Source organism: Pholcus phalangioides, unplaced genomic scaffold (genome assembly GCF_987345545.1).
Source record: "Pholcus phalangioides strain wild (caught in Gottingen) unplaced genomic scaffold, Ppha-v1.0 ptg000036l_1, whole genome shotgun sequence".
Taxonomy (NCBI): domain Eukaryota; kingdom Metazoa; phylum Arthropoda; class Arachnida; order Araneae; family Pholcidae; genus Pholcus; species Pholcus phalangioides.
Genome location: NW_028301623.1, coordinates 823,261 through 850,888, shown reverse-complemented (window position 1 = coordinate 850,888; position 27,628 = coordinate 823,261). Strand labels below are relative to the sequence as shown.

Below are 27,628 nucleotides of genomic sequence, written 5' to 3'. Positions count from 1 at the left end.
GAGGGGTGAACCAAAGCTGGTTAAAGAGTAAGCGTTCCCACAATGCATTGAAGGTAGGCGCAATAAAAACTGTAGTGTGAGAGGCGAAATAAGCGCGAGCACCTTGGCTTAGCCACGCCCATGTCTATTTTGATTGACACTCCACTTTCAAGGCTAGGTCCTCCACACACACACACTACGGTAAATATCATGTCTTAAAACCAGCTTTGGTCAACCTTTTACCGGCCGAAATTGAAGCTAACCTGCTGTCTTTCGGAAAGCGAAAGAAATGAGCCCATTCAGTTCTTGAACTTCTTTCACATCCTAAGAAGCAACTCGATGCTCCACCACTCGCCATATCAAATAACGTCAAAAAAATCAACAAAGGTAACGATTAAAAACTCGACAAAAAAGCAACGAGATGAAAAAAAATAACAAATATAACTTCAAATCCGGCATTACACTATAAAAAGTTGATAAAAGTTCGTTTATAAAACTTGATAAATGCAACCAATTGGCGGATTAGCTAAGTTGGCTTGAATGTAACAGATGTGCTAACATTCTTCAAGTTTTATAAAAGACTTTCGTCAAACTTTTATAGCGTAATACCGGCTCAAGAAAGAAATTTGATCCTTAGAAGGGCCTTTTGAAAATTAAATAAAATTTAAGGATGAAATTTAAAATAAGACGAAAATGATAGAAGAGCGAGCACCTGACAAAATATGGAATTCGCGACCTGTTTTTCCATAGCAACTATGACGCCTTTCTCTAGATAGGTCTGGCGCGGACCCACCACTTCACTACATGAACAATAATAAACCCCTCTCGGGGTCCCAAAAATTTCCTTAAGCTCATTTATGTTGCTCCTCTCCACGGTAATCTTTAGTAAAAGGCGAAAGATTAGCTCGAAGGTTGAAGAGAAGCCAGAGCATACGCATTTATGATTTGAGAAATTATATCAATATTGTTGCCTGAAGAAAAGTTTAACCGTCAATATATTTTTGCATAAACGGAAATAACTATAATATTTTTATTTATTGTCTATGTTTTTTTACATGTTTTCTGGATAAAATCTTTGCTTTTTTGTTGAAAAATGTTATAATTATTTGTTTCATCAAGAACATGTGCCTAGCATCTTCTCCCTAGATGGCAGCACATTCATATTGAAAACATCGTTTTGAATATGAAATAAGTATAGAATAGTGTCTCTCAACTTTCTGGAAACAAGCACCAGTAAAACGTCTGAAACAATATGACGCACCACTTGTGTCTCGTATTAAGAGATATTCCTGTAATTCCACAAATTTGTCCCATTTTTTTTCAATGATACTTATTTGAATTTGTAATATAATCGCGAATACAAAGTGTTTTCATAATATAAATTATATGATAATTATGGCAAAAATTATAAATATTCATCTCGCATATTTAACGTCACGTTTGACATGTTTTTTTTAAAAATTTTTATTACGGTTACTTACTTCTAACAATGTTTTTGATGACAATGGGTGATGTCTCGAATTTAACGTATTCGTTTATAAAAGATACCGGTTTACCGTATTTTTCTCAACGAAACATGGTCAATGATCATTTGAATATTTTTTTCGTGAAATATATTTTTGTTTATTGAGATTTGTACCAGCGGCCCTTTATTTCCACGCCCTTCAGCAACTGCAGCAGTAATTAGCAAATTGCATTTAAAACAATAAATTACAATTTTTTGGGAAAATTTAGTGATAATCCGTATTTAGGGGGATAAAATGAAAAAATTGTCACTTCTCGGCCATTTGGCTGAGATAAATAAATTGTCGGTTCTCTGGCATTTGGCTAAGATAAATGACAAATTGTTGCTCGCCCATTTGGCTGAGATATATAAATTGCCGCTTCTCGGCCATTTGGCTAAGATGAAAGACTTACGGCTTCTCAGCCATATAGCTGATATAAATCACTTACCACTGTCTGCCGTATAGCTAAGGTGAATCCGCTTCCCGGCAGTTTGGCCAATCGGAATAACTTGACATTTCTCGGCCATTTGGCTAAGATAAATAAACTGTCGCATCTCGGCCATTTGACTAAGATAAATAAATTGTCACTTCTCAGCCATGTGGCTGAGATAAATAAATTGTCGCTTCTCGACCATTTGGCTAAGATATATAAATTGTCACTTCTAGGCCATTTGGCTGAGACAAGTAAATTGTCGCTTCTCGGCCATTTAGCTAAGACGAAAGACTTACTGCTTCTCAGCCATATAGCTGATATACATAAGCCTATATACCAAATCTATATTACAACTTATATACACCGTATCTAAAAAGGGTGCATGGCTACTAGTACCTACAGTTTGCCACTTTCCAGTACCCAACGCATTTTACTGGCGAATCATTTCATTTCATACCGTGTACAGCCCAGGCTCTATTGACCATTTTACGTTGTTCCTAGAGGCATACTTTGAATTAAAGAAAATATCCAAATAGCGTGTAGAACTCGTATGCATCATTCATGTTGCAAGGGTGGCGCTTCACTATTTACGGCTGCTGATTTCTTGGAGCTTTGCTTCGCGGCCACTTGCTCACAATTACGAACCGACATACCACGCCAAATATATTTATTTGGTACACAAAACATACGCGAGCAAAATGCATGTTGTACGACTTGTCACCACGACGGTTAGAATTCGACTCACTATTGTCAGTTTACAAAACTAATAATGAGATTAATTGATAAAAAAAGAAATAAATAATTAAAAACGATCACCGATCGTTCAAAGGGGTTGTATAGTTATTTAAAATGAAAAAAATTTACTTTTCAAACGCAGACTTTGTGCTTAAAAAAGCCAATGAGAAATATTATTGCCCTGTCTCTCCCGATGACAAAAAAATCATCGTTTATAAGTGCAAGATTCGTTGAGATCTTCAAATTCAAAGAACGGAAAAAAAGTTTGGGGGAAAAAATACTGTTGGCGGCCTGTGGAACTGATTTACTTGAGAAGTGAGGACTAATGAAGAACCATGGCGGAGCTATGTGTGGAGGCTCTGACGCAGTGGTTCCCGACCTTTCTTAGGCCATGCCCCGTCAAAGCATCTCTGAAATCCTAATTTCCCTCAGTGAAACTTCATAGTCCCATAATATTTTTTACAACCATTATTTTGTGCTTTGCTTCCTTAAATTTTGAAACCAGGGATCTTTGATACCCTATCCCCCATTGCAGTGTTTCTCTTACTTTGGGGTCCTCAGAGAGACTTCGGCGGGCCGTGAGCTTGTATGAAAAAACAATTGACTCATTGTTTTTACATTGCTATACAGAGTATAATTTTTTAAAGGAGTTCGTGGCCTTCATTTCATAGGCACGGGAGAGGGTCCGTGAAATTTATTTTCCTTGGAACACAAAACATTAAGAACCGTTCCACTGAAAGAGAAAAATAAAAAGGCCATAAAGAAAAAATTGTTCAAAAATATAACTGATATAAAAAATGAAGGGAGTTTATAAGGTTCCAAGCCTCCATTAAAAAAGTCAAATTGCCAGCTTAGGAGGGGTGAACCAAAGCTGGTTAAAGAGTAAGCGTTCCCACAATGCATTGAAGGTAGGCGCAATAAAAACTGTAGTGTGAGAGGCGAAATAAGCGCGAGCACCTTGGCTTAGCCACGCCCATGTCTATTTTGATTGACACTCCACTTTCAAGGCTAGGTCCTCCACACACACACACTACGGTAAATATCATGTCTTAAAACCAGCTTTGGTCAACCTTTTACCGGCCGAAATTGAAGCTAACCTGCTGTCTTTCGGAAAGCGAAAGAAATGAGCCCATTCAGTTCTTGAACTTCTTTCACATCCTAAGAAGCAACTCGATGCTCCACCACTCGCCATATCAAATAACGTCAAAAAAATCAACAAAGGTAACGATTAAAAACTCGACAAAAAAGCAACGAGATGAAAAAAAATAACAAATATAACTTCAAATCCGGCATTACACTATAAAAAGTTGATAAAAGTTCGTTTATAAAACTTGATAAATGCAACCAATTGGCGGATTAGCTAAGTTGGCTTGAATGTAACAGATGTGCTAACATTCTTCAAGTTTTATAAAAGACTTTCGTCAAACTTTTATAGCGTAATACCGGCTCAAGAAAGAAATTTGATCCTTAGAAGGGCCTTTTGAAAATTAAATAAAATTTAAGGATGAAATTTAAAATAAGACGAAAATGATAGAAGAGCGAGCACCTGACAAAATATGGAATTCGCGACCTGTTTTTCCATAGCAACTATGACGCCTTTCTCTAGATAGGTCTGGCGCGGACCCACCACTTCACTACATGAACAATAATAAACCCCTCTCGGGGTCCCAAAAATTTCCTTAAGCTCATTTATGTTGCTCCTCTCCACGGTAATCTTTAGTAAAAGGCGAAAGATTAGCTCGAAGGTTGAAGAGAAGCCAGAGCATACGCATTTATGATTTGAGAAATTATATCAATATTGTTGCCTGAAGAAAAGTTTAACCGTCAATATATTTTTGCATAAACGGAAATAACTATAATATTTTTATTTATTGTCTATGTTTTTTTACATGTTTTCTGGATAAAATCTTTGCTTTTTTGTTGAAAAATGTTATAATTATTTGTTTCATCAAGAACATGTGCCTAGCATCTTCTCCCTAGATGGCAGCACATTCATATTGAAAACATCGTTTTGAATATGAAATAAGTATAGAATAGTGTCTCTCAACTTTCTGGAAACAAGCACCAGTAAAACGTCTGAAACAATATGACGCACCACTTGTGTCTCGTATTAAGAGATATTCCTGTAATTCCACAAATTTGTCCCATTTTTTTTCAATGATACTTATTTGAATTTGTAATATAATCGCGAATACAAAGTGTTTTCATAATATAAATTATATGATAATTATGGCAAAAATTATAAATATTCATCTCGCATATTTAACGTCACGTTTGACATGTTTTTTTTAAAAATTTTTATTACGGTTACTTACTTCTAACAATGTTTTTGATGACAATGGGTGATGTCTCGAATTTAACGTATTCGTTTATAAAAGATACCGGTTTACCGTATTTTTCTCAACGAAACATGGTCAATGATCATTTGAATATTTTTTTCGTGAAATATATTTTTGTTTATTGAGATTTGTACCAGCGGCCCTTTATTTCCACGCCCTTCAGCAACTGCAGCAGTAATTAGCAAATTGCATTTAAAACAATAAATTACAATTTTTTGGGAAAATTTAGTGATAATCCGTATTTAGGGGGATAAAATGAAAAAATTGTCACTTCTCGGCCATTTGGCTGAGATAAATAAATTGTCGGTTCTCTGGCATTTGGCTAAGATAAATGACAAATTGTTGCTCGCCCATTTGGCTGAGATATATAAATTGCCGCTTCTCGGCCATTTGGCTAAGATGAAAGACTTACGGCTTCTCAGCCATATAGCTGATATAAATCACTTACCACTGTCTGCCGTATAGCTAAGGTGAATCCGCTTCCCGGCAGTTTGGCCAATCGGAATAACTTGACATTTCTCGGCCATTTGGCTAAGATAAATAAACTGTCGCATCTCGGCCATTTGACTAAGATAAATAAATTGTCACTTCTCAGCCATGTGGCTGAGATAAATAAATTGTCGCTTCTCGACCATTTGGCTAAGATATATAAATTGTCACTTCTAGGCCATTTGGCTGAGACAAGTAAATTGTCGCTTCTCGGCCATTTAGCTAAGACGAAAGACTTACTGCTTCTCAGCCATATAGCTGATATACATAAGCCTATATACCAAATCTATATTACAACTTATATACACCGTATCTAAAAAGGGTGCATGGCTACTAGTACCTACAGTTTGCCACTTTCCAGTACCCAACGCATTTTACTGGCGAATCATTTCATTTCATACCGTGTACAGCCCAGGCTCTATTGACCATTTTACGTTGTTCCTAGAGGCATACTTTGAATTAAAGAAAATATCCAAATAGCGTGTAGAACTCGTATGCATCATTCATGTTGCAAGGGTGGCGCTTCACTATTTACGGCTGCTGATTTCTTGGAGCTTTGCTTCGCGGCCACTTGCTCACAATTACGAACCGACATACCACGCCAAATATATTTATTTGGTACACAAAACATACGCGAGCAAAATGCATGTTGTACGACTTGTCACCACGACGGTTAGAATTCGACTCACTATTGCCAGTTTACAAAACTAATAATGAGATTAATTGATAAAAAAAGAAATAAATAATTAAAAACGATCACCGATCGTTCAAAGGGGTTGTATAGTTATTTAAAATGAAAAAAATTTACTTTTCAAACGCAGACTTTGTGCTTAAAAAAGCCAATGAGAAATATTATTGCCCTGTCTCTCCCGATGACAAAAAAATCATCGTTTATAAGTGCAAGATTCATCAAATCCCAACTTTCGTTGGGATTTGAATTCGAATATCGAACAGCATGAATGAGGGAAAGGAGCGTTGTGTCTGTAAGTTTTTGCTGTCCTTTTATAACTTTTCTCCAATTTTTGAATTCAAATATCTTAGCGAATATCACTTAAAACATTGAATTTTTTCTGTTGGCATCAGGAGAGACTGGGCGTCAACTTTCTATTTGCACGTTAGAGGACGGGGGAACTGAATAAAAATTTAGGTTTCTTATTTTGTGACGAACTGTATTTTCCGAGGATGATGTCACTCTCCGCTCTCCATACGAAGGTTTTCTACGTTTGGCTGATACGAAGATGAATTTAGGAAAGATTATATTCAACTGCTCTTGCCGGGAATCGAACCCAGATCCTCGCGCTTGCCGGGTGAGATCCCTAGACCACAAAGACAAAGAATATCTCAACTTTTCCTTAGAGCTCGTGTGCGCTAAACGGGAACGTACATGGACTGGTGGCACTGTTAGCAATTGCCAGCTTTCACCTGAGTTAGGTCCGACCGTAATTAAGGGTCCGTGTTGTAATTTCTTATTTCCCTCTCATGCGGTATATAGTTTTTACATACCTTCAAAACCAATGATTTCTCACCTGCATGTTCAAGGCCAGTGCAAGATGCTTGGTCAGCAGGGGCAAACACGTATTTTCGTGTCTTCTTCTTATGTTGAATTATAAAATTACCTCTGACCTGGCACCAGATTCACCTGTTGTTGTCCTCTAGTTGCAACCTTGCCTCAAGGCCGGTCTTAGACCTAGTGGCGCCCGGTGCAAAAACTGTAGTCAGCGCCCCGCCCCCCCCCAGGCGCGAAACCAGAGTGATGTGTCAGAGGAAGCAATTTTTGCTGGTCATTACTGTCCCGTAAAATAAGGGACAGATTCATTCTATCATATTATCAGGCTCTTAGGTGTGGTGATCGTCCCCATCGCCCCCACCTCTTCGTTGGATATTAACGGACGAAGAAGTCGGAAAAGCTTGGAATTAGCTTGGAAAGAATGGGATTACTGCTATTTAACTAGTAAACTAGCATAAAACCCCAACTCGTGTGATTTAATTATGAGATTTTAAAAAAAATTAAAAAAACAAAACGTCACATATTTATGCAGGATACTCATCACGAAATATCTACCTGTTTTTCTTCATACTTATTTTAATTGAATTTTATGGTAAAATTCATGTAGTGCACGCATCAAAGCTGATAATAATAATGGTTAAATTAAAGTGAAATTATGTATGATTTCTTTCATATTTATGACTCGTGAACTTCCTTTGAAATTATCCATTTCGGTCCCAGTACTGAGAAACAGAAGGGGCAGGCAAACACCAGCTAAATCACCGGGCCCTTTCAACTTGGGCAGGCCCGTAACTATTCTGAGGCAACTTGGGCGCTGCCCCGAGCCGAATGGAAGGGGGGGGACGAGCTCTTAACTCCTTTTTCTGAGCATAACTGTTTCAAGGAGACTCCAAGAAAAGACTGCTCCCGAAAAAGCACGCTACGGCCCTGGGAAGGGGCAGAGCCGTCTTAAGAGCATCATGGGCCCCCCCCCCCTTCGGGCCAAGTGGTCTTTCTGAGGCCCTACCCAGTAAATTATAGAAAATCTTAACTAGATCTCATTTTCGTGAGGCCCCCTCTACTCTTGAAGCTTCCGGGCCATGCCCGGGTGGGCCCATGCGTTAAGACGGCACTAGGAAGGGGTTGTTTTCCTCTCTGTAGATTTTTTTTTAACCTCGGGAACTTCGGCTTAAATTTCAACGATAACGCACAATTCTTGAAGTTTGGGCTGAACATCCCTGAGGTTAAAAAAATAGTATCTAAGGCGAAAAGAAGCAACCGCACGTTTGTTCATACAGGGTGCTATAAAAGGATTATGCATAATCGCCGGTAAAAGTGATAAATGTTGCGAAATTTATCAAACTTACCGAAACGATTGGTGTTTGTGAGACTTGTACATAGCGAACTGTTCTGAAAGAGGAGTTCACAATGTATGGTTCTATTATTTCGAATTTGCTCAGTTAATCTAACTTCCAACTGTTCTTAATACATCTTTTAATGGCAACAAAAGGACCACTCACAAACACACACACACACACACACAATCTACTCCTGGAAAATCTCGCATTTCTCTCTTTTCAGATGTTATCTTTCCCTTTCCTAAGAGCTTTTAGTTCTAGAATTTTTTTTATTTTGTTTCGCGGCGCCAATCCAAATGTTTCGCAATATTTTTCCCAAATATTTACCACTGTGCCTCAAATCGTAATTAATATATAAGCTTACCTTACAGTTACAGGCATCTAGATTAAGTTCTCTCACTATGATTCATATTTCCAAATAATGTATAACATAGTGGAAAAATTGCATGTTTTAATAAACTGGCACACTATTTAATTAATAAATCTATTTGATGAGACGTATCATCACTCTTACACCTAGTACCTTACCAAGGTGCAAACCAATGCTGTGAAGCATATCTAAGGGACAACGATACCAATGGAATAAAGCAATACATATTTTGCACCTCAAACTTTTTCCTTAGTTTCAAAAACAGAATTGAGGGGGGAGGGTCATGATTGTGAATATGGTTTGCAAAGCTGTTTAAAAAAAATCAAATTTAATTTCCAACATACGTTCCTCATTAGCTTCTTCAAAGGGAAAATATTTTTAGAGTCCCTTTGTGGCCACACCTTACCAAGGCCTCGTAGACAGAGATACTGTCAAGGAGCCAATCCTCATAAGAGGCTTTACCGTTACTCACCGAGTATCTGGAACAAGATCCATGAAACTCCGAAAAGATATTCACTTGTGTATAAACGGTTTGTTACAATTTTCGACACACACACATACGTTGTACTCAGAGGCGGCTCGAGACAAAATCTCTACCCGAGCGGGACCTATTTTTGGGGCCCCTGACCTCCCCAATTGAAAAAAAAACGTTTGTTACAATCGCTTCATTTTGATGCGATCAAAGGAACAGCGATATTTTATGTCATAGCACACATATCATGTCGAATTTTTTTTCCCTAATTTCTTTGCCCTTTCACTTCGCATTAGACACCCTTCTAGAGCACACCCAGTCCACCGAGTTGCCCCTGGTTGAACTAATAGGAAAGGTTGGTGAGTCGGAAGACTGTCCAGTAATTGGGGGCGCTAAAGTGCATGCGTTTTCTCGTGTGAGCACATTTTTCTTTCTCCTCGTGTGACAGGTAGGAACGAGGCCCACGTGCAGGATCCCTATTTAAATGGTTAGCAAATCATAGGTTTTAATTCATTCATTGGTTTTTTTTAATATTTATTCAATATTTTTTTCGAAATACTGTACTGTAGTGGCGATTCGATTCTGCGTTTTTAATAAAAGTAATACAAGTCGAGAAAAAAGAAGCATGAAAGGCCTCTGGATAAAAATCTTTTTCACATCAGAAGACACCTTCAATTAATGTAATACTCTAAACAGGAGCAGATCTTTGGCTCTCGTTAGTAGAAAAATTGGGTGATCAAGGGTGATTCCTCCATTATTTTTATTTTTTACTGCACAACAAAAGAGAAAGAAATTGCGTCCCCCCCCCCAATATCTCCTGCAGGGGTAAACGAAAAGAGTTCGAGAGAGAGCGTGTATTTTTATCTGGTAAAAATCGGTATGTACTGTACGTATATAGGTGCACTGCCCATCGATTTTTTTTCTTATTCACATTTCTTTTCGAAAAATAACCGTAATATTATATACACAAAAACCTCCAAGTTTTTTCACATCTCGGTCATTTTTCATGTACATTTCTAGTTATTGTTTTAAATACCTTAACAGTATCTTAAACATATTTTTCTAGTAGTGTATATTTAACGCGTTTCGGCGCCCCTTCTCATTTCGCGTCCATGGCAACTGCACCGGTCGCACTGCCCTAAGACCGCCCCTGGGTGCATCCGAAAATTTAAAACTCGGAAACTTAAACTATACAATCAAGTGTTCTTTATATTTCAGGATCTGGATCTTCTATCACATCGTATGGTTGAAGCTGGAAAAATGTACTTTAAAAATTCAATTTGACCTTTTTGTGGTGCCCGTTTCCTTCTGATAGCCTAAGCACGTGCTCATTTTGCTTAATGGTTAATCCTGCCCTGCTAAGGACACATGGATCTAGAAACGCTTCTTCGCTCCCCAAGGGCTCCGTGTGCACTCCCTATTGGCTCCGTGGCAACTCGAGCAAAGTAAAAAAAAACAGTAAATTTGAAAAAAAAAAATAGTTATAAATATTTTAAATAATATAAATAAATCAGTAACTTTGATGAATAATTAAAAAAATAGGCCTACGGGGCTCCGCCATAGAAATTTATTGACCAGAAAAGGTTCCGCGAGTCAAAATAGGTTGAAAACCGCTGATCTTAGCCACTAGATAATAGTTATAGCTTTATTCCAGTCGTAGGTCCCAGTCTAATTAGCCCTCGTGTGCAAAAAATGACCGTGGTGCAACAAAAATGATCAAATGACCTTATTCCAGTCGTCTTAGTGTATAGAACAGTGGCTCACAACCTTTGGAAGCCCGCGGCAAGGTTGATTTCTCTTTTGTGAAGGGAAGGCCCTGTCATACACACGACTAATAGGGAATGAATGGGAAAAATGAGACAGTTTTGAATCATTCGCGGCCCGGTTTGATCGATGTCATGACCCGGCGGTTAAGAAACACTGGTGTAGAGCATTTTAGTTCCGAAAACTTTCTGCTCCATTCCCCCCACATTAATTTTTTTTTTCTTATTGCCCCCAACACAAGTCAACCCATACGATCCTGTACTAAACCCTTTGGTTCTATTGCCCCCCCCCCCCCGGACTCTTCCATCGCCTCCGGGAGATCGATATTGCCCACTTTGAGAAACACTGGTGTAGAGTATATCGTATTTATTTATTACTAGCTATAATACCCGGCGTTGCCCAGGTTTTCTTCAATGAGGCTTTATGGATCACGTGATATCTCCCTCTTTCTTTGAGGGACATGCAAGCCGTGTCTAAAGTTAACCAATATGGCGACTTCCTGCGCGACTCATGAAATGAACAAATCTTATTTAAAGAAACGTGGAAATGAATAGTCCCCCCCCCCCCTCTTTTTTTTTATGTGCGCTCGGTATTTCGATTCCCTCCTCCTGAACTTCAAGTTGTCCATCTGCCTGTGTTTCAGCTTCCAAAAATGCTTAATTAAAGCTGCGGAATTTTTTGATGTACTTTTTACGGGCCCATAATTAATTTTAAAATATCCTAACCTACATGGATTTATGCAGTTTAATATTAAAAGGCAATACGGAGACATTAATTTTCATGCTTGAGAAGATGTAAATAAAAAGTTGAAATCAATATTATTGCATGGATATCCAACTCAAAAGTAGATCCGGCGAATTACTTCATATTTAATTTTCTGAGCTTCGTATCTCTAAGCGAACTCGATACTTCAAAAATCGAGAATTCAATAGAGTTTTTAAATTATTGATGTGGCGGAAAACACCACTAAATTTCCACTTCTACAGTAAAATTGGCAATTTTAACACTGATTTCTGTGAGGATCACCCTTTGCCTGACCCTCAAAGTGATGCTGGTGATGATTATGACGTCTATTCAAAAAGCCTCATTACTGAGAGTATTGAAAATGTGACAAACATTATAAAGGCATAAACTATTATACATAACTGGCAGCATTAAAGAAGTGACAAACCATTGTTAATAAGGCATAAACACGTCTGAAACGCATTGCTAGGGAACCACGGTAACCAAAGTAAACGTTCGGAAAGTGATTGTTGCGGCACAAAAACCATTGTTGTCCGACAGTTTTTTTGCCCAATTTGGGCATTTGCCCTGCTCTGACGAAATTTTAAACTGGCCTATCGTTCATGTCGGGTCCCATTTGATATATATGCAAAATTTGGCGACGATCGATCTAAAATTGTAGATTTGTATAGAGAACATAGACACACACACACACAGAAAATCAATTTTATACATATACGTAGATGATTTATATTTCAGATGAAGCTAGGACTTCATGAAACGAACGTGTGTACTGCCATCTATTGTGCAAAATCATCAACAAGTTGGTTAAGAGATTATGAAAAATATTGTGCAGGTCAGTTTAAAAATTAAAAAATCACAAAAAAAATTCTAGAAATCTATATATGGCTCTTAAAAAAATTGTAAATAATGTTTTGAAGATTTAAATAAACTGCTAAAAAAATTTTGAAGTAGTTTTATATGAGAAATTTAACCAGCAATATTAGCATACTTACCTGGCGCTGGAGATGCCGTGATCAGGAAGGCGGCTCTCCCGGGACGAGGCCCTCCATTGCACTTAGGTTGGCTGAATTCCGCCACATTCGCAAATTGCGATTGCTTGGGGCGCATAATTTTTGGTAGCGGGGTTAGCGTTCGCGCTGACCTCACCTTATTATATATGAGTAGCTGGCATTCCTGAGATTCAACCTACTTCCTTCACATGAACGCAAGTTCCATCAGTAACAAATAATTCATGAGAAACGTAATCACGTTAATGCTGAGTTTTTGGAATGAAATTTCGTGCAATTTCTATAAAGTAAGCTTGGGCCTTAACAGCATCATGGGGCCCTTAGGCAAACTGATTTTTCTGAGGCTTCCCTACCTAGCTAAAAATATCTGCCTGCCAATTTGCATGCTAACTCTCGCAAATTGTAAACAGATCTAATGATCATGAAGTCCTCGCGCTGTGTCCGGGTAAGGCCCCATGTATCAAGAGTAAACCTACTAATTTCTACAGAATAATGACGTGAATGTAAAAATGTGCAAATCTTTATGAGTCATTAGCGGATCAACTGCATGGTTTCGTTAAAGCTGCAATGAATGGGGCGCAAATGGGCGATGACGAATTCAGGAGGGTTATCTTATCGTTCATTATTATTACCCATGTGCAGGGCCGGTCTTAGACCAAGTGGCGCGCACCCCCCCCCCCCAGGCGCAAATCATGTCGGAGGAGGAAATTTTTGCTAGTCATTACTTGTCCTATAAAATACGGGACAGATTTATTCCACCATATTATCAGACTCTTGGTGTGGTGATCACCCCCACACCTCTTGGTTGGATATTAAGGGACGAAAAGTCCGAAAAACTTCTTCTAGAATGGGAATACTGCTATTTAACTTGTAAACAAGCAAAAAACCCAACTTGTTTGATTTATTTAAGAAATTTAAAAACATTAAAAAAAGCAAAACGTCACACATTTATGCAGGGTACTCGTCAAAAGAATCTACCTTCTTCATAGTTATTTAATTGAGCAAGTTGGGCGGTGCAACGAGCTGAAAGGGGGAGAGGGGGGCGCTTGTAACTCCTTCTTTTTTGAGCATAACCATTTCAAGGAGACTCCAAGAAAAGACTGCCCCCGAGAAAGCACGCTACGGCCCTGGAGAAGGGACAGAGCTGTCTTGAGAGCATCATGGGCTCCCGGGAAAAGTGGTTTTTCTGAGGCCCTACCTAGTAAATTCTAGAAAATTTTAACTAGATCTCATTTTTGTGAGGCCCCTCTACTCTTGAAGCTTCCGGGCCGTGCCCGGGTGGGCCCATGCGTTAAGACGGCACTAGGAAGGGGTTGTTTTCCTCTCTGTAGATTTTTTTTTAACCTCGGGAACTTCGGCTTAAATTTCAACGATAACGCACAATTCTTGAAGTTTGGGCTGAACATCCCTGAGGTTAAAAAAATAGTATCTAAAGCGAAAAGAAGCAACCGCACGTTTGTTCATACAGGGTGCTATAAAAGGATTATGCATAATCGCCGGTAAAAGTGATAAATGTTGCGAAATTTATCGAACTTACCGAGACGATTGGTGATTATGCATTACCGATATGCTTTACCGATTCAATGCATTTACCGTAACATACATTTAATGCTATATTTCTTCAGCTTCAAAAAACCTCATTTCGAATATACGAAGACAGCCGAAATTTCTCTAACTCGAAATGGATTTGTCGCTGTTTGTTTTGAATATGTGAGGTACACTACTTTATTTCCATATTTGAATGGAAGTCCCTATTAACCTACCCTATTCTGCGTCCGTAGATTATACGTTTAAAAAAATTACGTTGAAATAAAAACAAAACGTCGGAAATGAATTTCTTATTATGGATCGAATTTGCATGAAAAAAGTCTTAACTTCGACGTGGCTTTAGTGCGGATAAACCACTGCGTCGTATCTACGGCTTCATTAGTTTAATTACGTTAAAAATTTATTAACAAAAACATTGGTAGATTTTTCAGATTGGGTAGATGCCAGTACAAAAATTGACATTTTCTCTACAAAACCGTGTTACACAACAGCCCCCTCCTTCTTGAGAGTGATTTCATATTGATAAATTAAATTTTCTCATGTGGGGGTTATATACCGCTGCGGACTATACATGGTGTCTTTTTTTCCTCACACTAGCGAGGTTTGCGGATTATAAGCAGCAAAATTCAATTTTTGGATTCTTATTCAAGATTAACGTCGAGGAAATTTTAAGATGATTAAAATTCTTACAAATCTTATAGAAAACGAATACAACAAAAATTAAAATCGACAATTTCACTATTAGGATCACCAGATTTTCATTTCGATCGAATTTATATTGCGGTTTTCGGCTCTTCTTGAAAGTCGGTTGGAAAAAAATATCAAATTCGATTTCCAACATACGTTCCTCATTAATTTCTTGAAAGGAAATTATGTCTTTTTACAGTCCCGTTGTGGCCACCTTACCAAGGCCTCTTAGACAGAACAGAGATACTGTCTAGGAGCCTCATGGGAGGCTTTACCGTTACTCACCGGGTATCTGGAACAAGATCCATGAAACTCCGAAAAGATGTTCAGTTGTGTATATGTATGGTTTGTTAAAATTTTTCATATATACACACATATGCTGCACTCAGGGGCAGCTCGAGACAAAATCTCTACCCGAGTGGGACCTATTTTTGGGCCCCCTGACCTTCCCAATTAAAAAAAACTTTTGTTTCAATCGCTTCGTTTTGATGCGTTCTAAGAAACAGCTATATTTTATGTCATAACGTACGTCGAATTTCTTTTGGCCTTTTACCTTGGATTTGGCTCTCCTAGAGGGGGGCAGAAATCATTTCCCCTAACTTTTTTTCTCCCTGTCTACCTCAGAATTGGTCCCCTCCTACAGCGGGCACAAATAATTTTTCTTTGCCCTTTCACTTCGGATTTGACTCCCTTCTACAGCACATCCAGTGCCACCGAGCTGCCCCTGATTGAAGTAATAGGAAAGTCTGACGAGTCGGGAGACTGGCCAGTGATCGGGCTTTCCGAAAAATAACCGAACTATTATATACACTCAAACCTTTTTGTTTTGTTTTTTTTTTTGAAAAAAATTCTCATCTCGGTCATTTTTCATATATATTTTATATTTGGATTTTAAATTTATTGGCGCAATTTTGACCAATTTGGTCAAACTGCGCCAAAACAAATATAAAAATAACAAAAATGTCCTTTTGTCATGCCAAAAACTAAAACTGAGCATGATAAAAAAGCAACATAAAACAATGACATAAATTGTAAAAACTATAATTTGTCGTATAAACCAATGGCTTTAATGAATTTAAAAATGTGAGATGCATCACCATGGTCAGATAAAATGTCATGAAGTGAGAGATGATTCTGACCAAAAGCGGTCGTAAAATGATGACGATGATGTGAACAAGTAAAAGCATGAGCAATGGTCAATGGACTTTGACAATGTGGGCACTGCGGTTGACTCTCCCGTAATAACAAATATGATTGTGTGAGGCGACTATGTCCTATACGCAACCGGGCAAGCAGAACTTCCTCCTTTCGGTTAGTTCTGCAGCTCGAACGCCAATGGCCAAGTGTGGGCTTGATGGCATGAAGTTTATTATTCATCTGATGGTTCCAATGATCCTGCCAGTGGCGATGCATCACTTCTCGGAGGATTGAGAAGTGGTCACTGGCAGGTACCAAAAGGTTATTGTCAATGTTAGTTGTTGTTCGAGCTGCGGTGTCTGCTTTTTCGTTGCCCGGTATACATAACACTAGATACGCACTCAGACTGTTAGGTACACATACTTACGCTTCAGGCACAACTCACTAGGTAGTAAATTGCCTATGGCAATAGATCTGAGTTGTGCTCGGCTTGAAAAAAAAAATGCTCCTAGGTGTTTCCAGAGGGGTAATTGAAGCATGGAAGATTGGGAACTACTGCCCTAAAAACCATTTGCTCCCAACTGGCGATCCGCGAAATCCTTGGATTCTGAGAGAGCATTTTCAGAGTTTTGCGATATCAGTTGCTCCGAATAAAAGTTTTTCATTAGTAAGAGTCGACGTGTTCCTTAGTTTAAATTTTCGGAATCTGGCAACCATATTCTTGCTGAAGCGTTACAAATGGTGATTCCTATTTCGACTTGAACGCAAAAGAAAAGCTCTTAAAAAGACATTCAACACAAATTCATATTAAACTTGAGAGCTTTATTTACATGGAAAAGGAATGATTTGAAGCGTTTTAAACAACAAAAATGCTTAGTTTTTTGTTCGCATACATAATATTTTACAGTCTTATAAACAGAGATCGTCACTTTTAATACTTGACATAAAAAATTATTTTTTTTTAAACAGAGAAGTTATATTGTTTAAATATATACGGCCTTTTTTGCCTTGCAATATCAATAATACATATATATAGACATACATAGTTTTAATCATCAATTTCCTCTTAACCGAAACTTACCATAATTTAAGTGTGGTGTAAGTTATCGTCTCAAAGAGAACACGCACAAATTTATTATTCATGTATATTACGGAACAAATTTCATTTGTTCTATCGTACATAGAGATAATTGTCAAATTATTGAGCGCGGATTATTCAACGTCTAAATCTCGTCGTTAAGTGACGTCTAGATGACGTCTTCACGCTGGACATAATTACCATTTTTGTGACGTCAATTTCAAGGTATTTTTAACTTTGAGAGAAAAAAAACCTTCATTTAATGATGTTCTTGGGTTTTGACTATATTATAACCTGGAAAAAAACTTTTTATAAGTAATATACGACTCCTGAATGAATCTTCATGTGAATGAAGTGTGAATTCCTGAATGAATGTCCATCCCACTTTTGTTCCTGCATGGATTCTTTGGTCCATTCTTTCATTTGTTTGGTTTTTTTAGTTTACAGGGAGATTCAAGCAAGGTTTTCGAGTAAGATGTACAGCATCAAAAGTGTGACCGGAAATGCCACCCGAAGGTGATGGGAGACCCTGTTCGCCGGCAATATGAATCAGTGGCGTCATAAACACGAGCGCTTCCGTATCTATAATATTTTAGAACGGACCAAGCGACCTCAAAATCAACTCATAAAATCGAAATCTCCTACATATCTGTGTATCCACGAGTGTTTCTAAGCACGCATATTTACATCCTGTTACCAATCTCAGTGGAGAACTTCGATAACAATAACTTATACCACGGGCCAGATTGAAATTTCCCGTACGGCCACCAAACTCATACTGAAGAATCCAGATTTACAAGGGCTTACTCGTGTCATTCACAGTGACATATTTACATAGAAGGAGCCAATGCCTTCCTCCCGAGATGTATATTGGGGCAAAAATAACAGAAGACTTTAATGCGTTCTGTTATTATTTTTTACTAATTATCAATTTTGATAAGTTCTGAAGTCACTTTTTTGCACCAATTCTGGAAAAGTTTCTAACTAATTAAATTGATTATGAAAACACCATTTAATCTGAAACCACTTTAAATGGTGCCTTAACTATTTATTTCAATAATTCTGAAAGCATTTCCTTCTATATAGCTTGAAATAATTTATAACTAATTAATTATCAATTTATTAATTGTGAAATTATTTCTATCACAAATTACGAAATTATTTTTCTCATTGATTTATGTTTTTCACTAATTCCGAAATTATTTCTTTCATATTTTCTAGATTCCAAACTTAATCGTTTTTCAACTATTTTCTAAAAATAGTGAAAAAATTGGGCCACGACAAACAGCTCTGAGGGCCGCATGTGGCCCGCGTACCATGCGTAAAAGACTCCCCCCCGCCCCCCAGATCTAACACGTTGCTTCCAAGCCGACTATCATACAGTTAGGCTAGTATGAAAAACATAGGCCAAAAAAAAAAAACAGCTCAGAAAAAAGCAAACAACATTTCGTAATTTCCAGGCATAAGAGGATAATCCGCCAATAATGCATTTTGGATGTGGTAGGTCGAATGACAAGAAGCAGAAAGCATAAGGCACAGCGGTTCTGTTTCGGGGTTAGTACACTATTTTCTTCATAGTGGTAACGTTTGTTGTAAACAAAAGTAAGTAAAGTCGCCAAGACGGGGGGGCTCGTTCGTCCTCCCTTCGGAGTTTTCGGGACAGGTAACTTTATAGTGTGACCACGGAAAGATGACCTCTGAGGGTTCTTGCTTCAGTAGGGAGAAATGGGGGAAAAAAGAAAATGAACATCCTCCAGGGTTGCTACTGGAGTTTTTTTTCTTGCATTTCTTCCAACCGAAGAATGAACCCTCCCTTTCCGTGATGAAGGTCATGCAAGGTCAGATGCCATATTTCCTCCATAGTCGCACTATACTTCTGGGTGTAATTTCCGTTCACACTTCCCCGTGTGAATATGCTAAATTTCCATCTTCTCCCCTCAAAGCCTTTACATAAAGTTTTATGCCACCTGGTATGTGTGTATATATATATATATATACATCTGGCAATCACTTCAAAGATCTACATGTACGTATCTACACCGCTAGGTAAACAAATAGTGTTGACGATTTCTAGCAAAATATCATTCCAAAATTTACCAAAGTTATTTGAGAACATGCTCGAAATAGATAATATTGTTATTTACAGATCGATATAATACAGATAAGAGAGAAATGTTTGAAAATTGGACAGATCAAAGTTATGTTGTCTCTGAACTAATGTTAAATTTAATCCAATGTCTGATTTTCTCACACAGACTTTGAGCGATTCCACTTTAAGTGATCATGCTTAGTATATTATCAACTGGAAGACTGGCACAACACTATAATAATTTCATATACTGCACATAAGATTATTATACATGTTTGATAGATTTAGCTTGAGTATTTATTAGCCATATTTTATCGCAAATTTTGACAGATTTCTTTTTACATATGAATGAAATTTGTCATCCATATCCGAAGCAAATACATGACAATTTCACTTACCAAAATTAAAAAGCAAGCAATGTGTCAGTCAGTTCAACATATGAGTGCATTCAGAGACGCTGGAGCCAGAGGGATAAATGAGATTCGTTACGAGAGTAAGTATGTAAATCGATGAGCAGGAAGGCAAGCCTCCCCCCAGATAATTGCTGTCAGAGGTGGAGAGAGAAAGACAGGGAAAGGCATGGTTATTCCGATGTTGTGCACTTCAAATAACAGAACTGAAGACATAATTATGCTCACTTGGCGAGAGAATAATTATTAATCCCTGTTTGCAATACCACTGCAGTAAACATCCAATCAAGATACATCATATTTTTAGAAACTGTATTTTTTATAGTGAAAACTTTAAATAAGTATGTTGACACCTGTATCTCTACTTGGAACTGCCATTTAACGGTGCTTACAATGTATATTAGCCATTTGATGAGAACTTTTCCCTGCACCACTAGGTACTTATTCTTCATACCGGCACCATCAGAGCAACATACTGGTTGTTTGGGTGTGGCAGAAGACAATAAAATTTTACCATGCTGGAATCACATGCACTCCCCAATGATTTAAACGAAATCAATAATAATCTCTTCTCTGTTCTTCTCCAAGATGATATAGAAGCATGTTAATCTCTGTCCCCCCCCCCCCCACATGCTAAGGAAGTTTAAGCCATGCTGAAGAAAGGCTGATAAAAAAGAAAATAAATGAGCTCTCAGAAACTTCTGGCATTCACTCTCAGCTCAACATGATCCAGTCTATTAATCAGAATAATTATTAAAATCAACAAAAAAGTTGATAAAGCCTGAGCTAAGTTCAGTTTAAAAGAAAAAAAGCTCAGCGCTTGAAATCATTGTCTCTCATGACATGCTAGGCTCTATATTTGAAGCAGTCAGATCGCTATCTCATCCTGTCCACCTATCAAAGCAGTGTTGTTGTCCCACAAACATTCAGTCAGAGTTACCACAAATCAGGCCCGTAGCCAGAAATTTTATTTGGAGGTGGGCCACTTACACTTGGGGGGGGGGGGAGGGGGGGGAGACCAAACTGGTAGAACAATAGATCTGGCCATCTTTTTCCCCCTTCTTTCATCATTTTCTTGCATTTTGGGGGGTATCAAACACCCAAGTCCTCCTTCCTTGCTACGGCCTTACCACAAGGGGCCTTGTTTAAAGTTTGCACCAAGAGTAAACCATCCTATTTACTGACTGTGTATTTAAGAAATTTCTGATAGGCGCATGATTATAAAATAAAAATAAATCTTAACTGTACAAGAGCAAAGATAGAGAGATAGAGGTGAAAAAATGTAATGCATCTATCTAGATATGTTTGAACTTGAAGTACGTGAATCACTATAGATGCCGATAACTTCCTCTTGAGAAACCCGCTCAGAGGGAAATAACTTAATAATAGGCGACGTATGTAGCACCGCATCCACAGCATCAGTTCTGCCCAGTTCTTTGAGCTTATTTATCAAAGCTGATATCGTGCTTTCTGGGAGCTTGAACCATTCTGTCAGGATACAAGAAGTAGGGCTCAATGCTGGGTTGTCACCGGGATCCAATTTTGGTAGCTTGTCCGTCATGCCAAGGAGCACGCCAAGCATACACCAGTCTCTACCCATAGACTCTTGGGGATCTAATAATGTGCAGAGGATCTGACGCGTGAGGAGAGATAGATGGGAAGCATGAAGATCTGGGGTCATAACCGGATGTCCCCCACTCTGCATTGATGGTTGATGTAGTAACTGGTGAGCACCGAAGAGAATCAGATTTACAAGTTCCTCTTGAACACCTGTTTTAGGGTCCTCGACGGCACTGGAAATGCCATTGTCCAACAGAGTACTTATCACAGACTTTGGTGAGAAAGTTGCTACATCTGACTTGTGTTCAAAAAGTTGTTTGCTGCTCATGTAGTGGCGCTCCAGTACAAGTCCTGGACAGATTTCAGAAAACATCTGTTCTATTAAGCTTATGAGATCTTCCAAAAAGAAAAAGCTGAAATACCAAGATAAAAGTAATATTTAAAAAAAATTTACACAACATGAGCGGAAGTAAGATATCAATGTAAAAAGTCAATTAAATGTCAAATTTTTAGTCGATTTAGAAAACAGTTTTCACGATTTCTCATGAAGGACCATATAAGAATAGCTATAACAATAAAAAGACTAAAAATAAAACTATACCATTCTGATCTCATGTCTGCAGGACCCCTCACTTTCACATCGAATGCTTCGTTATCACTGGTTAAAGTAATGAGTCCTTCTATTTGACCGGTGCAAAATTTACTTCCTTGAGACCACTGATACAAATCATTCTCCGGGTCAGCGTTTTCTTGAGCAGATCTTCTCAGGACAACCTGATACATGAATAAAAACATGAATGAGAAATGAACTGTCAAACTTATGATGTATGGTTTACATTGGTTGCAACATCTACTGAGAGCTTATGAAGATAAAAGAAAGCTTATGAAGATTTTTATATAGAGTAATAAATGACAATTCTAATAAGTATTCAAATTCTAAAATATCATAATCAATTATTTTTAAGGCCCAAATAATATTTCTAGAATGATGAATTCACGCTTGCAATTGAGTTATAAAATGTCTCGAACTATAAGCAAAATTTAATCAAACCCAGACAACTATTGTAGATGTATTACAATGACTGTGTGGAAAATTATAATCATACAGTGAAATCTCTCAATGACAGCCTTTAACAGGACCGAGCAAATGTGGCCATTATTAGGAGGTTACCATTGTTAGTAGGTTCAGTATTCCTGAAACATATATCAAATTTTCTGATTGCTTGTAGAATTATAACAACCCACACTGTATTTAATTAGACAAAGGTGTTTTGTAGCACATGGCATTTATTTTGTGTTGAAGAAACATTAATTTTTTCATGAAAAATTTTATTTGTGATTTTCTATCATTAATTTCATGTAAAAATTTCATTAGGAAAAATGTGTACACATGGGCGGAGATACGAGAGCGCCCCACCCCCAGTGTCAAAGGTAGAGCCAACTGATCTAATGTATATGCGTACATATGAATTTAAATTATCATCATCATGCGCCCCCCCCTCCCCCAGCCTTACGACTCTATCTCCGCCTATGTTTGTACAGCTGCGCTGTAAGCCTTGTATCTTGGGGCATGCATTTTTTAGATCAGATTCATCCTCTGATGTAATCAGCTATTTTTCTTGGGCAGTATTTTCAATTAGTGCTTACCCGGCACCCTTGGGAATGGGGGAAAATGACACTCTGGTCTATGACATGGCCGCTTGCTACATTCTGACCATAAATTCTGCTTTGCTCTTTCTGAAACGTGTCTAGTGCAACCATTAGCATTTACTTGAGAAACCTGGGGTCAGCGGACCACATTTTGGAAATTACTGATGCAGAAAAAGTACCAGTAGTTATTTTTATGTCAAAAAGACTCAAGGGAGGGAAAAATTCCTTCAAAGCAAATCTTTAGGGTTATTTTTCTTAAGTGATAATGCATCTTTTTTTCTTTCATTTCAATTTACATAAGTGACAGTTATTCGGAAATCGTTGTTCTCTGAGGTTAACCTAAATGTTAATCGTTGTTCTCTGAGGTTAACCTAAATGTTAATCCAATAGGATGCATTATGTTCATAGAAGATGTCGCCATTGTTCGGAGGTGACCAAGTTTCTGTATTGCAGCAACATATAATTTTATACCTGAATTATTCATTTTGTCATTTTAGCAGAGCTTCTATGTTGAGCTATATCACACCCTGGGAAGGGAGATGAAATTGTCCGCGGGAGGGGGGGGGCCAATGACTCCCACACCCTAGAGCAGGGTCCCCACACTGGGACCTTTGGTGTGCCCCCCAGACCAGACTGTTTACAGGCCCCTTTATAGTGAATTTATAGTATGAAAAAAAGGAAAATTAGTAGAACTATCCTGGGCCATAGGCGTAGTTAGACTTGGAAGTCTGGGGGCGCACGATGATGATGATGTCAATTCACATATACATTAGATCAGTCGACTCTACCTTTGACGCTGGGGGGGGGGGTGCAGTTTTCCCCACATCCCCCCCCCGGTATCTCCGCCCATGCCTAGGGCTACAGTCCTATCACCCCCACCCTTGTGGGGGCTATAAGGGGCTGTAGAAGCTTTGGGTTTAGAATAGGATCTTATGGGTTGGCTTGAGTTGGGGGTGATAAGAAGAAAAAGAATTTGGAGAAGAGATGCAATGAAACAAAAGTTTAGGAAACAATGCATTACAACAATGGGTAGGATAAGTTCAAATGTTTTCATGTAACTACCCTATGTTTTCCTTTCGGTATAACGACCACTCAATATAACATCTGATGGGAGAAGGGTTGTTATAACAAAAGTAGACTGTATTACCAAAATGTACTATGTGGAACTGTCGTAAGGGTGAATAAATCCTTTATGAATTTATGACATCATTCACACTATTCAACAACTCAAGGATATGCTGCAATATATTGTCAGATCATAGTCGAGGATGAATTTCAGTGGATATCTGAATCTGAACTCGCTAGAAATTTCAGTTAATGTTCAAAATTACCGACATCTAATGTGAGGTAAATGCAGTTCAGAATTTTGATCAATTTTTTGCAGTTGTTGTCTGGAGAATATATTTTTTTCAGGCTACTATTACTAGAAAATCATAAATTGAAGTTTACACAACACATTTACCTAACTGTAATGCTTGGCATCATCAGGAAATGATTCCCAATCTTGAAGTGCAAGATGAAAACTGCAATTTTTTTGCAGTTAACTTCGGGAAAGTTAATAAAAACAAGGTAACTGGGGACTGTTGGGAAAGTGGGGACAAAGACTTTATATTTACTGGACGTCTCATACTCAAGAAACACGTTTGAATAAATATGCATGGTTAAATGATTAAATACCTGCAAGCGTGGTGCTAAACATGAAACCATATGTTTTATGCCATTCTGACATAAAAGTTGCATGCCACCATAAACTCCACCAATGTAACGTTGATCTGTAGGCTCCCACAAGCCATCTAGGGTTTCAACCATATTGAAACATGGGAATTCATACTCGGTATCTCCGTCATTCTCACATTGACTGCATACATTTATTGCCTCGAGTACCTGAAAATGCAAAAAGTTATGAATTAAGATCTCATCTAAACCAGCACAAATATTTTACAATACAGAAAAGCATAATTACCGAAAACAAAAACCCATAATAAAGTGATACCTTAGCTAACGAAATTTTTTTCCTAGATACCTCGGCCTTAGCTAATGAATACGGATTCCGCTAATGAACATTTTTGCTGATATGGATGCACATACTGTCACTTGAGTCCTATAGACTCCTGTCCAGCTCGAAATCTTTTTCCAGATGTACATGTTCACTTCTCTTTCTAAAATTTTCTGAACCATTTTATACAAAATGTAAAGATTCAGCTAATGGAAAAAGGAACCTATGTTTTCAGCGTATGGGTTCTTTCAGTGCAAGACTCTTAGCATCAAATTGTACAGTGTCGAAACTAGAAACTCAACCTTTCAACACCAGCATGTATCCACGGCCATCTTGAAAGCACCATGGACCTCTGGGCCATGTGATTTTTCTGAGGCCCTCTCAGACAAATTTAGATGCTCTTACTCCCGAATTTCAACTATATCTCCTTCATGTAAGGCCCCTTTTCTCTTGAAGCACCGTAAAATGCTTGGGTGAGCCCATTTGTTAAGATGGTTTTCTACCAAATCACAAATGAAAGGGGATACCTACTAACTCAACTGGGTTGTGTTAACACCAGCCTTTAATAGACGAAAGTTGGTGTTCGTTGTGTACATAGCGTGGTGTATCTAGTGCACCATGACTCAAGTTCCATGTTATTCTGTGTTGCCGGAAATTATAAAGACAAAAAAGATACAAATCTGACAACACTGGACACTCAACCAGACCACGCAGTCTGGAAAGCATGTTTTTTTATCTCTCCCAATTTCTGATATATTAACCACTTCATTATTAAAGTGTTTTTTTAAGTGTTAAAACATACTTCTCAATCATTTAAAGCCAACAAAACATTATAATCGTGTAAAATAAAAAGACCTCCAGTGTCTTATCTTTCTGTAAATTCTCATATACCCAATTTTAAAGCTGTTTATTTTTTCCTTAGGTCAGTTTTTGTCTTTTTGATAGCGCTTCTGGGTGTTTTAACACTTAACTGTCGTGGTGATATCATCTCGGCCCCATACATTGCTCATGTTGCCACTTTTTTCGAAAGAAATGCATCTGGACCATCCTATTTTCAGTACCTTTCACGCTAGTTGTTTAGACATGTTTGACAAATTTGTTCTACTTGTTGTTCTTCTTCTTTTTCCTTCCTTTATATCATTCATCAAAGTTTAAGTGGGTGAAAATGACCACACCACTTGCGTAAGGCTGTTTTTGTCTGAGGACCGGAGTGTTCAGATCAAAATGATGTCTGGAAAGAGCACCAGTTTTCTCGATAGCGGTTTCAAATTAATTGTGAGACATCGGATATCCAAGGTTGAGAATGAGGACAGTGCCATTAGTGAAGGGTACATAAGATCTGTGTGATGAACATGTCATGATGTTGTTTGCAAGGACTGTGTTCAGACTTGTTTCAGACTTTGGATAAGACTAAATTTAGTGCTCATGAAAATGTACTAAATACTATTTGAATTTATAAATTTTATTTTCTGAGTATACTTTAATCATATCTGTTGATTTTGTAATAATGAAAATTGCATTAAAAACATTCAATATGTAATTTGAAACAATCTGAGAAAGTAATTAAAGAAATTTGAAAAATTATTTAGTGACTTAATTGATAGAAGAATGAAGTCATGTAAAAAACCCATTGCTTTCATGAAAACTCTTTTTTGTTGATTTTTTAAATGCATTAATGCTTGCTAGAGTCGAAATGGCAACACAATGCCAGCTATGCACAGAATTTTCACAAAGCCAGTTAAGGGTTAAAACCCTTATCTTTAAATTCTGGGCAGTACCTGGAACAGATTAAATGATTTTTCATAGAAACCCATGGGAAATAAGGTTTCGGTTAATGAAGATTTCGGTTAGCAAATGTGATTCTAGAATGAATTATTTTTGTTAGCTGGAGTATCACCGTATAGTAAATAGAAACTATTATATAAAATAATAATATAAAATATTATTAATTACGCATTAAAGTATATATAAAAAGCATGCTTTTAATACGATCAAATTCTAATGAAATTGATACTCCAAATCAATCAAACTCTTTCTTTACAAAAAATAACGAAAAAATTTTTCTAAAGCTTACTTGAAGAAGATCCAGAGCATCCGTGTCAGGGAACAGGAGTTGAACGTCATTAACAGAATATATCCCAGTCACTCTTGCTTGTTCTATGCTTTCTTGCGACAGGAGGTTACCTATGACACTGGAGCACAGCCAAGAAGGATTTAGAATAACCATGTCCTGGATATCTGACTTCAAGTACAGAACCTGAAGGCAAGAATACAAAAGGAATAAAAAAATATGTTGATTAGTTTTCTTCGAAATCTTTGAAAATGATTGTTCTTTTAACCCTCAGAATGCACCCATCATCTACAGATTATCAGCATAGTAACCTGCTCAATCATCCCGTGATGATCTGAATTTTTTTCCTTTTTGACATCAAGTTCTTAAAATGACGAATTGATGGTGCATGCATACATATTCTAGTTCCTTATATTTTTATTATTTTTATATTTTCTAACACATTTATGTGTACTATATAAGATGGGTGTTTGTTGTTGCGTAGATGATAGAGTGCTTGCCTTCCAGTAATCGCCATTTTGTGTGATTGTGAGTTCAAACCCAGATTCTCAGTATCAAATTTTTTTAATGTACTATACAATGAAATCTGTATGAAATGGAACATCTCTCTCTCAAGAGACTGAAATAATATTTCATTTTTGACAGGATTTTGTTTTGTTAAGGTGCACATAAAACCATTCATCAATGATGGGACTATTTTTTGATTCTGTCAAAGATA

The 27,628-nt window shown here is 37.6% G+C and overlaps 1 protein-coding gene and 3 non-coding genes across 5 annotated transcripts in view; 1 reads left to right on the top strand and 3 right to left on the bottom strand.

The window, feature by feature from the left end:
- Positions 1-795: 795 nt before the first annotated feature.
- LOC149065963 (U5 spliceosomal RNA) lies at positions 796-911 on the bottom strand. The gene has a single exon (XR_016195487.1). It is a non-coding gene; the product is annotated as a U5 spliceosomal RNA (small nuclear RNA).
- A 3,391-nt stretch (positions 912-4,302) lies between these two features.
- LOC149065962 (U5 spliceosomal RNA) lies at positions 4,303-4,418 on the bottom strand. Its single transcript, XR_016195476.1, has one exon. It is a non-coding gene; the product is annotated as a U5 spliceosomal RNA (small nuclear RNA).
- An 8,243-nt stretch (positions 4,419-12,661) lies between these two features.
- Positions 12,662-12,823, top strand: LOC149065961 (U1 spliceosomal RNA). The gene has a single exon (XR_016195459.1). It is a non-coding gene; the product is annotated as a U1 spliceosomal RNA (small nuclear RNA).
- A 4,037-nt stretch (positions 12,824-16,860) lies between these two features.
- The window catches only part of LOC149065960 (death-associated protein kinase 1-like), a 110,418-nt gene continuing 99,650 nt past the window's right edge, over positions 16,861-27,628 (bottom strand). The window contains exons 25-28 of one of the 2 annotated variants that reach the window (XM_089253288.1): positions 26,914-27,096; positions 24,521-24,727; positions 21,795-21,967; positions 16,861-21,606 (exon numbers count right to left, since the gene is read on the bottom strand). In XM_089253288.1, the coding sequence (XP_089109414.1) occupies positions 20,925-21,606; positions 21,795-21,967; positions 24,521-24,727; positions 26,914-27,096 (1,245 nt within the window). In that variant the 3' untranslated portion in view covers positions 16,861-20,924. The remainder of the gene's footprint in view (positions 21,607-21,794; positions 21,968-24,520; positions 24,728-26,913; positions 27,097-27,628) is intronic. The other variant, XM_089253289.1, reaches the window with a different exon arrangement.